Genomic DNA, 20485 nt, shown 5'->3' on the forward strand with positions numbered 1-20485 from the left:
CTGGTTCAGCTGGCTTATTTGAAGAGCAAGTGAGCAGTTGGTCAGTGAGAAATAACTGGGGAGCAAGAGGAGAAATGCAGTCGGAGTTGGAAAAGAAGGCAGGGCTGAGGGGAGAAGTGTGAAACATGTGCAGCCTTGGTATCAGCACAGTTGGGATTGCAAGAAAATGAGTAATCCCCAACCCCAGGAGGTTTAGGTTGGACATTAGAAAGAATTTCTTTACTGAGAGGGTGCTCAGCCATTGGAATGGGCTGCCCAGGGAAGGGGTGGATTCTCCATCCCTGGAGATATTTCAAAAGAGCCTGGATGTGGCACTCAGTGCCATGGGCTGGGAACTGCAGCGGGAGTGGATCAAGGGTTGGACTTGATGAGCTCTGAGGTCCCTTCCAACCCAGCCAATTCTAGGATTCTATGATCTCTTGGTGTCAGTGGTGTCCTCCTCCAGCCTGGGATGTGGCTGCCTGCTCCTTGGCTGCATCTCCTGAGCCTCAGCTGCTTCTGGCAGGCCTGGCTTTCAGCTCCCTGCCTTTGGGCCTCTCAAGTCTTTGGGGTCTCACCATGGTGTGAGGTTTGTGGGGTAACTCTCAGCTCCTGCCTTTTGCTGAGTAGGCAGCCACTCATGTCCCATGAGTTTGTCACCTCAGGAGCAGGGTAATGGAGACACTGCTTCTGCAGCCCTTGGTGATATGTTTGGCTTCTAAAGCCCTTAGGGGGCTCTTATTTGGGGAGGCATAAGGACTGCTGCTGCCTTTGTGCTTTCTTTTGGCCTTTCTCAAGGTCTCCTCATTCTCCACACTGATTGCCAGCACAGCTCAGTGCTGGAGCATTTGTTAAAATTGTCCTTGTTGCTTTTCACAGAAAACAGTGAAACACATTTACCTGGTTCATGGCTTTGTGGCACAGCCATGGGTACCACTGAGATGTTCTCTTCTTCTTGAGGAAACTGAGGCTTAGTGCTAGAAAATGCCTGTTGGAAATGTGTTTGCCTAAATGTAAGAGGTCTTGGTAATACCCACCTGGCTTGGTTTCTGAGTATCTTGCTACACAGAGCTTTGGCTTCTTTTCATGACTGTGCTGTGGTGCTTTCTTGGTGGTGTATTTCTCATCCTCTCCTGTTTTTCTGTGGTTCTCCTCCTTAAATGTGAATTGCTGTTAATATCCCCAGAAAAGAGTGACTTATATCAGTTGTACCTTGTTGGAGACAGGGAAAAGGCACTAATTTTTCTGTAATTCCATTCAGTTTCCTTCTAGATGGAAACTATTCTTTCCCTGAATGTTATTTTTTTGTTGTTGCTGGGGTTTTTGTGTGTGTGTTTGGTTTTTTCCTTGTGTTTTGTTTGGTTGGTTGCTTTTTTTTTTGTTTTTAAATAACTGGCTTGGTCCACACAGAGTGGCTTCTATCCCACTTTATTTAGGAGTAACTCTGATTTGTGCTACAAGAGACACACTGGATGCCCATGGCCAGTATTCTGGATGCTGCAGTTTCAGCAGCATCTTGCTGAAGTTCTTCTCCTATAGCTTGATCATAAGATGATGTTGGAATTTCACTGGAATATACATCTCTTTTTCTCCTCCATGTGAAAGGAAAAGTGTGCTGCTGATATCTTGGGTCAGATCAACCCAATTTCTGAACTTGTGTTTTGTCTCTCTCCAGCTTTGGGTTAGGACTGTAAAGGGCAATCTTTATCTTCATCAAAGCTCTCCAAAGGGAAATGATGAGCAGGGAAGCTCAGGTCTCTAAGGGATCTGCACTTATCTCCCTGCAGCTGAGCACCTGACCCCTCTCAGGCTCTAACATCTGAAAGTCTGATGATGCTGAGCAATCTGCTGCCCTGGAGCAAGGATGTGCATGAGCCCAAGCTGTCTGTGGGGCTGTTAAGGGGAGGAGAAGCATCACTGGTGGGTCCAGCTGAGAATCTTCATCTCACTTCTCCTTTTGGTGATTTATTTATCCACAATCCTCAGAGTCACTACTGCAAAAAACTGCAAGTGTTCACATCCAAAAATTTTCTGGGAACAGAACAGTTGCAGCTTTTCTTGCTGGGGGAGCAGGATGAGGGGTGAGTGCTGCTCATTTGCCTCCCTCCTGCTGCAGGAGGGCTCTGTCCTGTGCTTTGCCACAACTGCACTTTGTGTGCATGCCTGGGAATTGCAGCATCTGCCCCTGTGCTCAGCCCTGGGGAGGCCACAGCTTGAGTCCTGTGTCCAGTTCTGGGCCCCTCAGCTCAGGAAGGAGATTGAGGTGCTGGAGCAGGTCCAGAGAAGAGCAAGGAGGCTGGGAAGGGATCCAGCACAAGTCCTGTGAGGAAGGGCTGAGGGAGCTGGGGGTGTTGAGGCTGGAGAAGAGGAGGCTCAGGGGAGACCTCATCACTCTCTCCAACTCCCTGAAAGGAGGTTGGAGCCAGGGGGGGGTTGGGCTCTTTTCCCAGGCAACTCTCAGCAAGACAAGAGGGCACAAGAGGTCTCAAGTTGTGCCAGGGGAGGTTTAGGTTGGACATTAGAAAGAATTTCTTTATGGAGAGGGTGCTCAGGCATTGGAATGGGCTGCCCAGGGAAGGGGTGGATTCTCCATCCCTGGAGATATTTCAAAAGAGCCTGGATGTGGCACTCAGTGCCATGGGCTGGGAACTGCAGCGGGAGTGGATCAAGGGTTGGACTTGATGAGCTCTGAGGTCCCTTCCAACCCAGCCAATTCTAGGATTCTATGATCTTGTATTTAAGCTGCATCCTGAGGTGCTGAGGTGCTGTGCTTTCTGCCTGAGGTTATTGCTCAGCTTTCTTGATGTCTGGAGCTCCAAGCCATCTCCATCACTGACATTGCATCCTGACAGCCCACCTGGGGCTCTAAGGTAAACTTCCTCCAGCAGGCAAAGGAGGAACATTTGTCCTGGGACTTTGATATTAAATTGCAAAGCTAAAAGCAGTCTGACTCCTCACCCTTGGCAATATAGGAACTGCCACGTTGTTTTATTTTCATTATATGTGATCACTACTGAGCTGTTAAGAGAAAATTACTTTCTATTTCAGTAAACTCAATTCTGCTTTCAGACTGGCTGTGCATCAGATGCTTAATTTGGAACCCTGTCTCTTGGTGAAATTAAAAATTCAAATCTCCAAGCTGGAGCACGCAAACTGTGCTTGAATTAGAAATTGACTGCTGTCAATGTGCTCTCACACTTCACTTTATTTATTTTTTTTTAAATTCCTCTCTCCCTTCCTCCCCAGTGAGTTTTATAATGCTGGGGAGATGATGGGACTGAGCAGAAAAAGTGGGAATCCACATTGTCACTCCGGAGACAAAGTGATGAAAGAGGAGTGTGGTGTGTTAAATGGGCCCTTCTTGAAAAGGGCTGCTGTGTACTAATGTCATAATTACATTCATCTTTGGGGAGATGCTTTTGTGGGATGTGACTGCAAGCCCATTAAGTGTTGTTCACAAATTAATTTAGGAATTAAACAAACTTCCCAGTTTCTGAGCAAAATCCTTGCTGCCCTATTCTTGTGAAAGCTGATTTCAGGTTTTGACTCAAAGAACCAGGGTATTTTCTCCACTTCAGACATCTGCATGGATTGCTTCTCCAGACTTCAGCACTGAAATTGGGCACAAAAGAGGGTTTTTTTGGGTTTTTTTCCTCTGGAAGAAAAAAACCAAACCATAAACTCCCCAAAACTCCTGAAACAAGCTTGGGTTCTGTTGTGAATGTTCTTTGTAGGCTTGAAACTTGTGTGTCAGATATTGTTACAGATAATTTATTCTCAATTATTTAACTGTAAGTTGAAGGGATTTGTGCTGATGGGTTGAAAAGAGATTGGGGCTGGCTGTTTGTGAGGAATTTTAGTGTCTTCTGTTACTGATCCTGCTGAAGGCACCCAGTGCTGGTACTGCCTTGTTTTCCCAACCCCACTTGTGGTTTCTGCAGGGTGTTTGGTTGTCTGTCAGGTGGACTGAAGAGCTGGGTGTAGACTGATGACTGAAAAGGTGGTTTATTATATTAAGTGGTTGAATTATGTGAATTTGGAAGATGCAGCTAGGATGGGCTGGGTGAAATACATGGGTGGACTGTGCTAGGAGGCTTGGAGACTGATTGATTGGGCTCCTCAACCAGAGATGAATTTTGAATGTGAGATGTAGGAACAGCTGGAGACTGAGATGTGTGAGGAATGACTGTAACAGGATTATGCCAGAGTTTATAATGAAGGTCTTGGGCTTCCTTGTATATTTATTTTTTTTTAACAATAGCTGACTGCATGAAAACAAAAATGAAGCGAGCAGAAATGTCATTTCTGGACCTTATTGTGCCAACCAAGTGGTTCCACTTTCCTGAGACAACAAGAAGTCACCAGGCTGTTCTAGAGCAAATCTGGCAGCTCCCTTGGCCAACAAAATGAGTTTCTTTGGGATGCTGCAGGGGTGAGGTTGGGGTAATTTTCATTCAGCTGGGAGGAAAGCAATTTTCTGTAATAGCCAAGCCTTGGGTCTCAGCTTGCTGGTTTGAAGGTGTTGATTGGGTGTCAAATACACCTTCTCAGTACAACTGCATGCTTTCACAGGCATTTTTAAATGGTATTTTTAAATTTAAAAAGGTCAGAAAGGCAAATTTCTGTTCTTTTTTGTCCCATCAAGGTGCTTGGACCCTGATTCAGCAGGGCACTTGCTTGAGAAATGAATCTGCTTGTGGGTGTGCTCAGGGTGCTGCTGGACTTCCATGGGTTTGAAAGTGTTAAAAGTACTGAACACAATTATAACATGGAATGAAAGTTGCTTCTCTTACTCCCCCTGACTAAATAGGTGATTTTTACTGGCATGGGAAGTGTTTTGGTATTTATCAGCTGACTTTTTTATAGGTACTTTTCACTTTCTTAGCCCTAGGGTAAAACTAGGCTTAAAACACCTTTTTTCCTTGAAAAAAGTTGCTGGCTATATTGGTATCAGTTAATTTAATTCTTAATCTAGAGAGAGGTGCTGGAGTTTCACCAAATGGCTTAAAATGAGTTGTTGCATTAAAGAGGTAAGTGGCTCAAATATAACAATTCTTTGAGGTGTTCATTATGGGAATGTGACAATAAAAATAGAATTATTTAAACACTGGCTAAGGAAGACTGTTCTGGCATTCTAAAATGCACAACTCTCAGAATGTGGTTGGGTTTTTTGTTTTGTTTTTTTTTTTTTTTTTTTTTGGTGTTTTGTTTTTAAATGAAGAATAGGAATTAAGATGCATTTAATGGTTTCAGAGAATGTTTTTGTATGTGATGTCTTGGAAATTTAACAATTGAATAACTGAACCCAGCCTGCAACTTCAGAAATCACAGGAACTGCTGGTGAGGAACTAACTTGTAAGTGGTATCAAGTAGCTCAGCCATTGCTTGTCTTCTGTGGATATACTTTAGAAAGTGTGGTTAACACTGAAAAAGCTGAATGAGACCTTTGTGTTTTCAGAGTTTATAAAATTCTGTATTAAAAGTAACTTTGTTTGGCAAGCTTACTTGCATAGAGAGATGCTGCTGGTTTTAGATGTGCTGCCTTGAGATCAGTGCCATCTTATTTTGAATATTTTGTGGTAACTTTGGAGTTCAGCAAATGGGTCAAAATAAAATTCATTAGGAATCTGCAACTTTTCATGTATTTTGATGTGGGAACTGAATGGTGATGGTTGTTGTAGTTTCAGATTGATTAATCCCTGAGAAAAGTTCATTTTTGTTACTGATAGATTAAACATTTGTGTGTCTGTCTGTTTGTAGAGAATAAATGTCTTTATCTTACGTTGTTTGTCTACAGTTGAATGCAGGTGTTTAAAGGCTTCTTTAAATGGTATTTATAGGCTGCTTTAACTACAGAAATGACTTGGAGCAGTGATTAGAATATGGCCAAGTGTCTTCAATGCCAGAGTTACCTCCCAGAAATGCTCTGAAGGTGACTTTGTTATTCTAATAACAACTAACTGAGTGCCACGGAGATGCAGTCAGATAGTTGAACTCTCTAAAACTTTATGTAGGTACAATTTAATCAGTTTGCAAGCATTCTGGATCATGTTTTTAAAGCAGAAGCAGGGAAAGAATTGCTGCAGAGTTTCTGTACTGCTCTGTGAAATCCTAGTGGGGTTTGCAGAGATGTCCAGGAGTTACACCTCTCTACAGATACTGCTAGAAAATGTGATCAAAAAACCTGAACTGCCAGTTTTGTGGCTGAAAGCCAAGACTGATGATCTTTAATAAGCCAGATGACTGTTCTGCTGACCTTTAGCATCAGGCTGGCTACAAGAGAAGGTGCTCTCTCCATCTGGGAGGTGTGTGTGTGCTCTTTGGCTTCATCTCTCCCTCCCTCATCTTCCTAAAAGATGAAGAGCATTGCTTGGCATTCCTTGCTGTAGAGCATGAGGCTCCTTCTCCCTTCCCCTCTGGCTGTTGGTCTTTATGGAATGGCCATCAGGAAAGATTTTTTGTGATCCAAGAGCTGGCCATCCAGCTCCCTTGATGCAATTATCTAATGGTTTGGCCAGCTGAAGCCTTACTTACATTACCTTAATTTAAATTTGGTGTTTAAAGAGCTTTAATCATCTGTCTACTTTAGAAATTCATAGTGATTCAGTGAGATCAATTTTAAACTGATTTTAATTAAAAAACTTTCTGTAGTTTTACAGCTGAGGCCTTTGACAAGCCATTGTAAATGGAGATCAAGTATATCCAGGCTTAGAGAGGCTTTCTGCATGATTGATTTGTTCTGCTCAAGGCAAATTTAGGCCACTTTTTTGTATATAAGCTAAAAGAATTAAATTCCAAATAACTTTTTTTCCCCTTAACTTCAAGAGCAGTTTGTATTTGTTAAGACTTATATTAAATTACTCCCAGGACAGCATTTCACTGACTTTTTAAAGGCTGATGGACTTTGTGACCATTTTTCTTTCTGATTTCTCTGATGCTTTTTCCTCTGACAAAAGAGATCATCAGGAGACAGGGGGTACATTCCTGTTTATGGTGATGGGAAGCAAAATACAAGAACCTAATTGCAATCCCATGGTGAGATGTGCCAATACTCTGGTACATGAAAAAAGTATAAATTACACTTGTTAAAGGTTAGATAGAGTGAATGTTGGAAAAAGTTTCCCAGGAAGGTTGCACTGTTTGTTCAGATCATGTGCACATCTGTCAGTGTGAAAGTAGAAGATGTAAAATGCAGTTGTGATTAGAGGTGAATATTAAGTATACTGCATGTAAAATGTTTTTCTGTCTGAAACTTGTGGTTTTGTTAAAGCTCTGTGTGAGCAGTGAGAAGATTTCTAACACCTGAGATACTGGCAATTGATTCTGTGTGATTCTGAGGGTATGATTCAGCTTGGATTCCCTTGGAAGGGTGATTCTGGCAAACAGGCCTGGTCAGTGGTTTTGTGTTACAAATTGCATGATCATAGAATCATAGAATGGGCCGGGTTGGAAGGGACCTCAGAGCTCATCAAGTCCAACCCTTGATCCACTCCCACTGCAGCTCCCAGCCCATGGCACTGAGTGCCACATCCAGGCTCTTTTGAAATATCTCCAGGGATGGAGAATCCACCCCTTCCCTGGGCAGCCCATTCCAATGTCTGATCACCCTCTCCATAAAGAAATTCTTTCTAATGTCCAACCTAAACCTCCCCTGGCACAACTTGAGACCTCTTGTGCCCTCTTGTCTTGCTGAGAGTTGCCTGGGAAAAGAGCCCAACCCCCCCCTGGCTCCAACCTCCTTTCAGGGAGTTGGAGAGAGTGATGAGGTCTCCCCTGAGCCTCCTCTTCTCCAGCCTCAACACCCCCAGCTCCCTCAGCCCTTCCTCACAGGAATTCTGCTGGATCCCTTCCCAGCCTCCTTGCTCTTCTCTGGACCTGCTCCAGCACCTCAATCTCCTTCCTGAGCTGAGGGGCCCAGAACTGGACACAGGACTCAAGCTGTGGCCTCCCCAGGGCTGAGCACAGGGGCAGAATCCCTTCCCTGGACCTGCTGGCCACGCTGTTCCTGAGCCAGCCCAGGATGCCATTGGCCTTCTTGGCCACCTGGGCACACTGCTGGCTCATGGTGAGCATGATGGTGCAGAGTTTCTTTTCACATTGTGTGCAGGACAGGAGAAGAGAATAACTTTTGACTAGTAGTAAATCTATAAGAAAAAGAAAGTATTCGTCAAATAATCTTTCACCCACTATTTTTTTTTTTTTACAGAAATGTACACAAACCCAAAGATACAACATTCTAATCTCTTACTTTTAATGTTCCTTGCAGCTTCTTAGTTCTTTCTGTTTTGCAAGCAGCAAACTTGTCTTTTCATCTCTCTCAGTAAGGCTTATGTGGGGAAATTGAGCTGCTGAGCAGAGGCCCTTTCTTAACAATATTAATACTGCAGTAATTCTGGCAAGCATATGGTGGCATTAGTTTTCTAGGACTGGTGGTCCTGCATGCAGAACTTTTATTTTACCTTTACAGTTTGGCTAATTGGCAGTGCAGTAAATCTAAATGAAAACTTAAAAAAATAATTAATTTACAGCCCCAGATTGTTACAGGGTTGAACCTGTTCTGGCAGCAGAATTTGCAACAGTTGCTTTGTATTCAAGAAGCATGGAGATGGATGCCAGAAACTGAACAGGAGCAGCAACAGGTTATGTGCAAAATTTGGGAGTCTGGTTCTTGTCTTTTGATGCAGATTTAGTCTTGCCCTGGATGTGCTTGTAGGTCTAAAAATAATTCTGGATAAGAGACTTAAACAAGGTGTGAGCTTCAGTGTGCTGCTAAGCAAATTAAAAATGAAGATGTGTAGGGTATTTCTATGAAGAGGGAAGATGATGTGATTGATCATACCAAGATTTTTGTCCTGATGAATGTGACTGTTTGTGAGTTCACTTAAAAGCAGGTGTAAACTCTTCAGAAAGTGAATGAATACACAAAGCATTCCCTGGCAAGAACTGTTCTCTGCCTGCAGTATGGTCAGTGTCTTTGTTTTGTCCAAAATGGAAAACTGTCTGCTCTGTGACGTTCCTGAAATAATTCTTTTCAGCTGCTACAATGTGTTAAGCCTAAAAAAAAAAAAACAACAAAAAACAAAACAGCAACTCTTTAATAATTTTCTTTTTCCCTCCCCCAGATCATGAAGAGCACTTAATGGCTGCAGGCTCTGTTCCTAAAAAGAATCTGGAATAAGGATACAGGAGGCCAGAAGCTCAGGGGCAGAGAGAGTGTCAGTCCCTGGGTGCTTCCAAGCCATTCAGCCCAGAAGAACTCCAACATGAGTGCCAGCACTGTGGGGACTTTGAGGAGTGCTCTCCACACAGACAGTGCCAAAAAACCTTGGAATTCTTCCACTGCACTTCAGTTGCAAACAGTGCAGTAGTTCCCTCTGATGGGGTAACAGCCTTTGCTGGAAATATGCCAGGAAGCTGCAAAAATCTTGCATGTTGCAAGAAGCCAGGGTCAGAAACCCCAGGGATAGGGATTTATCCTGCTGCAGGCAGAAGCAGGGGAGAGGTTTCTGCTGGATGCTGCACAGAGCAGAAAACCCCCAGCACTGGAGTGAACAAGCCCCCAGCCATGCACGGGTTTGATGGGACAGAAGTGAACAATAACTGTGAATATCAAACCAGAGAAGTTGGTTCTCATTCTGGTGGGACACATGATACCTTTAGTTCAAGCTTCAGCTTCATACAGCTCTCCCTGGACTTGGCTTCTGGAGTGAGGAATGCTGAAGGCAAATCAGCTGCCAAGGAAGAGGAATTCCTTCTTCAGCCCAGCACCATGGAAAATGTGCAGATGCCCAAGGAGGGGGCCCAGACTCCTGAGCACTTAGGAGCTTTGCATTGCTTCTCCAGGCCCAGAGAATACTTGGAGTATGAAAATGAGAGCCCAGCAAATTCTAAACTACAGGACTGTGAGATTATCTCCCTCTCAGACACGGATGCAGCATGTTCCTGTTCTACAGATTCCTTGGATGCAGCATCTGCTGGTTCTTCTGTCACCTCAGGCTACGAAAGCAGCTTTACTGGTAGTGACCACAACTGGGATTCTGTGATGAAAAAATATGAGCCAGTGTTGCAGGACTGCCTGCTTGGCAACCACAGTGCATTAAAGGTTAGTGACATCACTTCAGCTTTCAGTCCTCCCCCAGGTTCTCAAAATATTAGCCCTGCCAAAGTCAAAGCTGATGTAGGAGTTGGGGTGGCTTTTGTGGCCTTAGTTCTTAAGGGTTTACAGCAGCACTCTGAGTGATAACAGTGAGAGAACTGGTTTTGTTTTATTTTTGGTTGTTTAAAAAAAAAAAGGTGATGGTGTTGCAGTACCTGATTGCTGTATTCTTCTGAAACTGTGATCCTCTTCTGATATATCACACATCAGGTTCCCAGTTCAACAAATACTGTTTTCTTTCCCAGGTGGCTGCTTTGTCTGCAGTTGCTTTATTTGCAGTGTGTAGTGTAAAATTTGGGGGTAGGGAAGAGCAGTGTTCTTGAAGCACTGTGGTTTAACAGCATGAAACTGGGTAATTAGAAATGTTTAAGTCTAGCAAAAGATTTCCTGCAGTGAGGCACCTCTGTGAGAATAGTTTCTAGCAGATGGGTGCTCTACCTGCATGAAGAAAAATAGGGGTCAGATTCCCACTCTAACTTAAACTGGGAATTGAACCTTTTTTCCCCTTCCCACCCCAGAGAAGTACTGGGCTGTTGAATTAGGAATCTGTCTTTTTTGCATGTGTACCCACATATGTACCTGCCTCTTACACACTCTCATTCACTGTGTTCCTTGTGAGAGAGGTTCAGAAACTTTAAGAGCATTAGTTATGGGTTTTTTACACATTTTGGGATGGCAGCATTAGCATCAGGGGGAAACCATTCTGGCTTTACTTGCAATAAGGAGCCAAATATTTGCTTTATTGTGCATGCAGGAAACAGTAACCCAGAGATGAATGTGGGCACCATGGGTTTCCCAGATTTGTTCAAGGTGCACAAAGCGGGTGATGTGTTTTTTCTGGTGTGGTGGCTTTTTTTCCTTGTTTTCTCTTCTTAGTGTCTCACCAGTGCCCTGAGTTTCTGGGACACTTCAGAAACCCAGAGTCTTCTGACTTCTCAGCTCAGACATCCTTGCTGAGATGCACTGTGTGATCTTTAGGCCTGGTAAAACTGTTTTGGAGAGGCTTTGTACAGTTCTGCTCTCTGGGTGAGACAAAATGTCAAACTTTTGGTCTTACTTGACTTTCCAGGACATCTCACCTGGATTTATGATGCTCTCTGGTACTGACTTATGTAGAGGATGCATTTCAGATTCAAACTAGGTTCTCTTCTTTACAGACTTCACACACATTGTGGAGCAATTTCTTTGGCTTCATTCCTGCAATGACAACGTGCCCAGAGTCTGGGATGGTTGGGGAAATTAATTCAAAATAATATTTGGGAATATATAACAATGAAAATAGGACATTGCCTGCTTTTCAGTATGGAATTGATAGGCACAACAGAGACATTGCAGCCTTAATTTCTGTGTTCATTAATTCATTGAATGTAGACTTGGGGATTGATGTCCTTAGATGTCTTTGCTCTTGGCTACCCAAGTGTGTGTTTATTTTGAAGCACCTTCCTATTGTAAAGATAATGAGCAAGTCTTAAACTTTCCAGGAAGGAACAAAAGCAACTGTAGTCAAGAAAAGAGGACAATACCAAAGTTGTTAAAATGATATTTTTCCTGTACTTATTAAAAAAAAAAAAAGGTAATCCCATGATACAGATACAGGATATGCCAGGGTGAAGCAGCTCTCTGATTAGTTGAGCTCCAGACATCTTACCAAAGCAATTGATCAGTTTGCTGGGGGCTGTCTGGGCTGTGGTATCCAAGCAGACTTGGAATATCTTCCACTCTGAGCAGATGATGGAATAACCACTGCAAACAGCAGCAACATCTTCCTGTAGATGGTTGTTATACATCACATATATGAAAAAAGTGTCATTTGAATCATTCCTACTGCAGGCTGCTTTAAAATTCTATCAAAAGTATGGCACAGAACACAGAAAATAATTTATGGTGAGGATTCAGAGCTCTTCCCTTCAATATGGTTCACATTCATCATCAGCCTCAGAGAAAATAGATGGGAGTTTCAGGATGTGAAATACAAAATAAAACAAAGCCTTGAGAAAAAAGGGAGTATATACAATGTTTTTTGTTTGCTTTTGTTTTTCCTGTGGGGCATCCTATAGCCTATTATTAAGCAAGCATTTTTTTATTCTTTTCCAACTTTATTATTTGCAGTTCTTTTCTGATTAATTCACTCCCACACAATATATTTAGAAGGGATACCACTAATTTAAATGTCTTGCCAGATTTGTGTGTTCATTGTGCAGTCCCAAGAACTGAGTCTTTCTGTGAAGTTGTTGGACATTAATTTCCTCTATACAATTTAGATTTTAAATGGAGGGATTTATATAGGAAAGAGTTTAAAGGAGGAGCTAAATCTTTTTTTAAATGCAGATTGTCTAAAATACTGATTTTCCTTGTGTTGGAAAACACATTCCCAAGCATTTTCAGGCTTTGGGCTGTCAGGATAAATGCTGCTTCCTTTTCCAGGCTTACCTTTTCCCAGGGCTTGATAGTGGCTTGTTAGGGCTTTGTTTGCCTCCCTTCTAGCCAAATTCTAACAGTGAAAACTTGTCCTGGCTTTTGGATGCAGACACGGCCTGACAAATTTTCAGTAAATGCAGAACTTTGGTCCAGACCCTTCATGTTACCAAAGAGAAGCAGGAAATTTTGAAATACAGCTTCATTATAGGAAGATTTTCTTTTTTGGCTGGGGAAGCACACTCTCTATGTAGCACTTGGTGTTTGACTTTTTTCCCCTCCCCTCTAGTATTTGCAAGGTGTATCTTTCTGAGAATGCAAATGTGAATGTTAGGTAGATGAACAGAAATTTTATCTTAAGGAAACTTTATTGGCTGCATGTGAACACTGTTATTATTTTTAGTGCTCTAGCATGAGTTTACCTGTTCCAAAATATCCATACTGTGTTTCTCTTACCTTGCAGTAGAAAACGTGGTTTGCAAATGGAAATTCTGCAGGTTTTTAATGAAAAAATTGGGCAAAAAATTGTTAGAATGGACTCAAGAACACACTTATTGACTACAGTGTGATCAGATACAGATGTCATGCTGACAGAATCCTCTAACAATCCTTCCTTTGCTTTAGCCAAATGTGAAAATTACCCTACAATCATGATCTTTGCTTTTCAAGAAATACCATTTGTTATTCTCTGTATGTGTTTGGACCAAAGCCTTGCTTGGCTCCAGTAGCTGCACTTCAGCTGATTTCCTAACAGGTCTCTCCACTTTAGAAATGTTGGGCTGGGCTCTTAAACTTGTGCCATTCTAGTGGTGTAGTAATCCATTAAATTTATATTATATAGAGGTTAATAGTTTAAACAGATTCAAATGCAGCTTCTTTCATATTAAACTTTTTTTTTTCCTCTTTGCATAGGTAAAATCCTTGATCTTACAGCTTCAGAGGCTTCAGGAAAAAGCAGTAGAGGAAGATGACTATGATAGAGGTGAGATCTTTTCCTCCTTGCCCCCAAAGCATCATTCTGCTTTTTTGTGTCCCTCCCCCACTTTCTCTTTTAATTTTATTTGCTACATGGTGGTGGTTAGATGTAGAAACAGAGTTCCATGAACTGTAGTGTTTATTCTTTTGGATGGCAGGAAACAAATTAAAGGAAGAAGTAGGTCAGCAGCAGGTAGCAACAGTTTTTATTTTCTTGAGCCACACGACCATGTGGGAAGGTTGAAATCCAAATATCCACCATCTGGATCAGCTCTTTTGAAGCAGCATGACTTGAAAAAAATGCAGAAATGAATGAAAGCTTTGAAAGGAGAAAGGACAGGCACTGGCTGCTGACAGAGTATGATATGTTGCTTCCCACATTTAGTCATGGTGCTACAGCAGGGCTCAAGCACAGAAATGAGGTCAGTAGCTATTATAAAAGTGAATGATACTGTCCTGTGGGATTAACTTGATGTCCACTGACTTGAATCAAAACCAGCTAGAGACTCTGGTGGTGATGGAGCTGCTGAAATCTCTCTCTTTTTGAAGTGCTTTTTCCTTTCAAATGCCTTGGAGCTTGTGTTAAGCTCTGTTTGTGTGCATGTTCATAATTAAAGCATCTATTAACACACATCTCTGGGTTTGTTACTGTTTCTTGTTATGGTGAGTCTGTGTTCAGGTGCTCAGATTTTGTTAGTCTTGAGGTTCTAGATGAATTCCTTCCATCTGGATGTAGCTTCAGTTGGGAAACCTTGCAAACATTTCAGTGCAATCTGGGTACTTCAGACAGAAAGACAAAGGAAAAAGACAGTTCTTTCCTGACAGGGTTTGTTTTGTTTTGTTTTTATTCTCAGCTTTTAGGCAGTGTTCAGATTTGTTGCCTTTTAAAACTAATGTGTGAAGCTTTGCAATTGTACCATGGCTCTGCACCCCTGCTCCCAAAGTGCATCCCAAAATGATTAAAATGTGCTTTAATAGTGTCTAAGGAGTCAGTGTGCAACCCTTTTGCAGGAATGGTTCTGACAGCCTCTTAAAGGCTTCCCTATATGTAGGAGAAAAGTCTGGTACTGTCACAAGTCATTCTTTTAGTGTGGCATCTGCCAATGGAGAAAACCTTGGGGTGTTAAAAGTTGAGGATGAGTTTAATCTCTGTCAAATAGACATTATTGATTTGTGTGCTTTATACATGTAACACTCATAATTCTTCTTTAAGTGCCTGTGGGTTGAGTTGGAGACTTCCCCACAGTTGTGTACTCAAGTGTGTGTGGTTCCCACTGGTTCCAGCTGGGATTTTCTGGGCAGCCAGCCACTCCATCAGCAGGGTTTTTGTATTTTGGGTGTGATGCCATGAAGTTGTTGACCACAGTGGAAAATTATGACTTGATTAACCTTGCACAGAAAACTCTTATGTAGTTTACTCAGGTGCTAGTCCTGAATCTTCCAAATACCCATCCTGTGTCTTCCAAATACCCATCCTGTGTCTTCCAAATACCCATCCTGTGTCTTCCAAAGAGGCCCATCTTTCTGTTGACCAGCATTTTATCAAGTACCCTTTGCAGTTTCCACCCCAGTTATCAGACAGGTAGCACCAAGGGCAGCTGAAAGAGTCTTTTATTCATTTCCTTAGGAAAATGGTTTGGCTGAAATGTGATTTCACCAGGGGTTATTAGCACAGCTTAGAGAGCAAAAGTGGCAGCTGTACAAAGCTGGAGAGGAGCATCCCCAGGTGGTTTGGATTTTTTTTCCTGTGCCAGGTCTGGCATCTATGGGCAGAGAGAATTTATGGGCATAGGTACTGAGGTGCTGCTTGAGAGCCTTTGCATGCCTTGAGTTCCTCCATCCCTTGTGAAAACTGGAACTCCACTTTCACACAAGTGTTCTCAGAAAATGTCAGCTCCATCCATTCATGTGACCATGCATCCTTAATTTTATAAATTCCTCATTTTTGAGTCCTTGACCCACTTTCTTTCATCCTGGTGTTTGTTCCTCTTCTGATACAACTGTCAGATGGGTTTTTTGGTGTCTACTTTTAATTATTTTGATGATACCTGAACTGGCTTCCCTGGTTTTCCTTTTGTGAAGCATGGGCAGTGTAACTCCTGGCAAAGACTGGAGAAGGTGCAGTGCTGCAAGAATGAATCCTCTGACCTCCCCTCCTCCTCCTCTTCCAGGAGGAAGCTTCCCACCCCCACATTTAGAGCTATGTTGATGCTTCTGGTGGAGAACAAAGTCTTGCCTGGTGTGAAGTTTGAAATCTTATTAAAGAGCTTACAGATTGGCCTGGTACCAATTTCTGTTCAAGTGAAATCTGTAATTAGGCTGCTTTAAAGAGATCTTATTGGCAAATATTGCTAGCAGGGAATGGAATTGCTAAATGTGCAGAGCTGTGATTTGGGGCATAAGTGGAAATATATTATCAGGGAGTGGGAGCAAACTGACACAGTGTATGCAGAGGGCTGAGGACATTTTAACAAGAATGCTAAAAAGAAAATAACTGTCAGGGGACTTAACTAAGAGCATAGTCTGTGAAGTGCAGAACTTTTCCACCAGAGATTGTGGCAGTGCTGGGTGTGGTGGTAGCAGCGTGGGTTTTGTGAATTTAGGAGTGCTGCAGGGGCAGGGGAGATCTGGTCTGATGTGTGGAGCTGTGAGATGCCCTGAGGGTGGGAAGACTTGAGAAAAGAGGAAGCAGAGTAGGAGTAAGGGTGGCTGTACTCCTGAATAGAAACCAAAATGTCATTTAAAAACTGGTTAGCAAATATACCCAATTAATATTGTGTGCAGCTATGTTGTTGCTTCAGTGGTAGAAGCTCTTCTCCAAACAAGAACTTGAGATTTTTCTGACTGCAACTTTCCAAGAGTCATTCAGGCTTGCAGGAGGGGGCTTGGTTTTGAAGAGCAGTTCAGTGGAGAGAGATGTGTTAGCACTTCAAACTCCTCTGAATGCCCAGGGATGATTTCTGCTGCACTGCTGACCCTGCAAACTGAGCATCTCCAGGGCTTTTTGAAAGCTCCTATAATTTATAGGAACTTTTGAAATATAAGTTGTTCCCCTACAGAGAGAGGAAAGTGAGGCACTGTGATTCCCATCATGGCAATGAGACTAAGGAATGGCACAGAAATGGAGGCAAGTTTTTCCCACTCCAAAACCAAGAGAAAACAGCTTTTTGCATCTGAGTCAGGAATAAAGATATGTTTGCTTTTTGATCAGATGCTTGCTGCTTGGGTCTTTAGGGGAACACATATTTTCCAGGTGCATGTTAATGAATTAGCATTTATTTCCTGAAGACTTTCTTTTTGAAGGGATATTTGGAACCACAACCTTCAAGCAATTTTTTCCTAGACTTTCTGGCAGTGCCAAGTGTATGGGTGGGTTGGTTCTGAGAGAGCTTTGGGGCTGCTTGGGGCAGAGTCCCCCCCCTCTTGTCCCATCTTGGTGCTCATTTGTGAGAGGTCACCAAGCAGGATGCTGCCAGCCCTACAGGATGCTCTCTTCATCCTGTAGCAACCATGGGTGGTGTCAAATGGTTCCTCAGCTGTGAAATATCTGTGGGAAATGCATATTCAAGGAGATAAATCTGCTCAGTCCTGGTTTAATTTTATCTAGGAAGCTTTAATATGTTACATGTTTTCTTGCTCATCCTGTGTATGTGATGAAATAGCAGGAAATGGCTTATTTTTCTGTATTTACTTGTGGTCTCCTCTTGATGGCCACATTACTGTAGCTTTTCAAAGCAGGTTCAATACCATGGGAATATGATAACAACGTTTTGCCTTGCATAGCATAGAGTAAAAATTGGTCTGTTCTCCAAGGATCACTTGGAGTGTTGTCATGGCTCATTATTCATGATGGAGCTTGACAGCTCCAAGGTTAAACACACTGCTGAATACAGGAGGTAAAAAAAAAACCAAAAAACACAGCATATTTTTGTGTTTGTGGGAGTTGTGCTTGCAGTGGAACCGAGTGTATTTTTCAGTACAAACATTTAAAAACCCTTTTCCTGTTCCTTGCTTCTTGAGCTCTTCAGCCTTGCCTGGTTCAAAGGGCAAAGGGATTGGTAAATAACTCTTGAGACTGAGTCTTTTCTGGTGGACTCCACTCTTGGTTCCCATGTCATCTTGTTATTCAGAAATAAGTTTCTGCAGAAATTTAAAAAATTATTTTAAATTTTTTTCTTATTTTATTCCTTTGTGCAGGAAAATGAGTGCATGGGTTTGCTGTTTGCTCCTGGCAGGATTGGGAACTTTCCTGAGCACTCAGATTACATTGAAATTTAGGGTTTTTCATGAGGATCATAGAATAGATCAGAGTAACTCCTTGTCAGCCCAGCATAGCAGAGAGAACATAGAAACCTTTACACTTGTCAGGGCAAAATCTATCCTGTATCAACAGTGAAAATTCATGTTGTGGATACATTTCATATCATGTGAGCCTTCAGTTATTTTGGTTGAATTGCTGAGCTGCCATGGGCTTGTGCACTACACACTCTGCAGAAATGTAGTGTTAGGACTTTGTTCTCTTTTTTGTTTGTTTAATTTGGGGTTTTTTTGTTCATGCTCTTTGTGACCTCATCATACTGGTTGTCCTTTCCATGTCTCAGGGCATTGAGGACAGAAGTTTATACAGTGCAGAGTTGAGAAGTCTCATTTTGCACATGTGCCATTAATCACAAAAGGAGGAAGGGAAAGGCAACACTTGGTAGTGGTTTGCCATCTGTACACTTACACTAGAACAGGGGCTGTTGCTCACTAGAACCAGCTGTTTGTTTTAAGGCAAGTGTAAATTAGACTTAATTTTCCTTGCAATAAAGTAGAAGCAGTACACAAACCTTGCAGCTCTTCCACCTTGCCTTAATTATGCTGTTTAAGACACCAGTCTGAAATGAAATGATCTTTTTGTCTGGATTCATTTATTTGGTACTAGCTGAAAGTGTGATCCAAGATCCTACTGCTCAAACACTGGGTCTTGGCTTCTGTCTGCCAGCAGCAGTGAACAACATCACCATTTCTTTTTAGGCACTCTGTGTCAGCCTTATCCTGTTGCTATTGATTTTTTTTTAAAGTCACATAATTGGGACAGGAGTTGAGCCAGCCACAACGTGCAAGTCTGACACTCCTTATCTTACTGTCAGGCAGACAGCTGGAAAACTGTCAGATTTTTTTTTTTTTAATTTTTAAATACTAGAAAAATTAAGTAATGGCCAATGTTTACAAGGAAGAAGCCTGGTGTTAATTTCTTGGTACTTTCACTGCTTGTATTTATTACCTGTGTAGCATGTGCATCATCTGCAACTTCTTGGAACATTTTTGATGTGAATCCTTGTTTTGGCCCAGCTGTTCAGTTTCCATCATATCAGAGAGACTTTGAGGTCAGTCAGGATCTTGCTGTTGTCTGCTTATGTGCACACATGGAAAATGTGGCTGTGTTTCCTGTGTCTTGAATTCCTTAGAAAATATTGGAGAGGAAGCTGCTGTAGTCATGCAATATCTCATTTAGACTCTGCAACCTAAATGTTTTAGGAAGTGGTAGTATTTTGTAGGATTGTGCTATGTTCTCTTATTTAAATCTTGGCCAGTGTGAAGAGGTTCAGCTGCCTGGAAAAAAAAAGAAAATTGCTGAAGTTTTGGCATACCATGTGCTTGGAAGCTTTCTCTACTCCCAGCCATCTGCTGTCTAAAAGTGACACTGGAGGCAACCCCTCCTCTGACAGTCAGGCTCTATTTCTCAGCCCATGATGCAGCCAAGCTGTTCCCAGCCAGCCTGGCTAGTCTTTTACAAACAACAAGAACAACAAAAAGCAATGAAAAAATGTGAACAAAATAAGCAATTATGGGTAATTTAAGAGCTACTTACTGAATTACACTTTGAAGCATAGAACTCTGATGGGTGTAACTCGGGAGATGTCTTGATGTGCTATCTGGACAGTCACACAGTGAGTGATGTGGCTCTCCTGCTACCCAGCCCATCTGCTTATTTTGCACTTACAAAATCATGCAGCCCAATTTTATATTCAGGACAGACTTATCTTTCCTTTGCTCTTTAGAAATATTAACTCCAGATAACAAAATTGTCTTTCATTTGTAATGTCACCACTGGAGACAGAATGGCTATTAATTCAACCAACAGCTAGAAATTGATTTTACTGCCATTATCTTAGAGTTAGGATATAAAAATGTTGAGGGAGTTGGGGGAAACACCTGCTCTTTTAAAATATTGTCTGCTTAATGACTGTAGAAACCTCTAGATGTCATGGTAATGAAGTTTCTCTGTAATCTGGGATTAAAGATGCTGAAATATTCTTGTTACTCTTTGAAAGCAAAACCAAAAGTCTTTCCATGTGAGCCCAATGGTCCTGGCCAACTCCAGATAGAAACCACACCTGAAGGTAGCTCTTCTGCCCTGCCTGAATTCCTTCCTGCATTTTCTGATGCCAAAAAATGCCATTTCCCAGCAGAAAACCTTGTTGTGGGGAAGCTGTGGAGCACTTCCAATGTCTCCTTCCCACTGCAGGGATGGCTGTGAGCGTGGCTGCTGGGAGCCACCCAAATGTGCTCCTTGGACAGGGGAGCATCAGCCAAGCTCATTCCCAAGCCCTGAGAAGCTTGGGTTGATCTCTATCCTTGGGCCACTTTGAGCAGGAGAGTGGTCCAGGCAGTAGTCCAAAAATGAGCTCACAGTGTTGGTCAAATGTTGGACTGGATGATCTTGAAGGTCTCTTCCAACCAAAGACATTCTGTGAGTCCTCTGTGGGGACCTGACACCACTGCTTGTTGTGTAGAGTCTGAATTCTGAACTAGGATGGTTCTGTTGGAGCCATCCCATCACTTGCCAGTCCCTGCAAAGTGGGATTGTCTCCAGTCAGTTAAATTCTCCTTTCTCCTGAAGTTTCCTTCCTGTCCATGTGGCCCATGCTGGGGAGTGTTCATGGTTCTGCTGGAACATCTGCCCTCTTTGATGCT

The 20485-nt window shown here is 42.4% G+C and overlaps 1 protein-coding gene across 6 annotated transcripts in view; it reads left to right on the forward strand.

Annotated features, from left to right (window-relative positions):
* Window positions 1-20485, forward strand: part of DISC1 (DISC1 scaffold protein) — a 187634-nt gene that overhangs the window by 11458 nt on the left and 155691 nt on the right. For all 6 annotated transcript variants that reach the window (XM_071738962.1, XM_071738961.1, XM_071738965.1 and 3 more), the window contains 2 exons: window positions 9102-10081; window positions 13463-13532. In XM_071738962.1, coding sequence (XP_071595063.1) covers window positions 9383-10081; window positions 13463-13532 — 769 coding nt within the window. In that variant the 5' untranslated portion in view covers window positions 9102-9382. The remainder of the gene's footprint in view (window positions 1-9101; window positions 10082-13462; window positions 13533-20485) is intronic.

Source organism: Heliangelus exortis, chromosome 3, assembly GCF_036169615.1.
Source record: "Heliangelus exortis chromosome 3, bHelExo1.hap1, whole genome shotgun sequence".
Lineage (NCBI taxonomy): Eukaryota > Metazoa > Chordata > Aves > Apodiformes > Trochilidae > Heliangelus > Heliangelus exortis.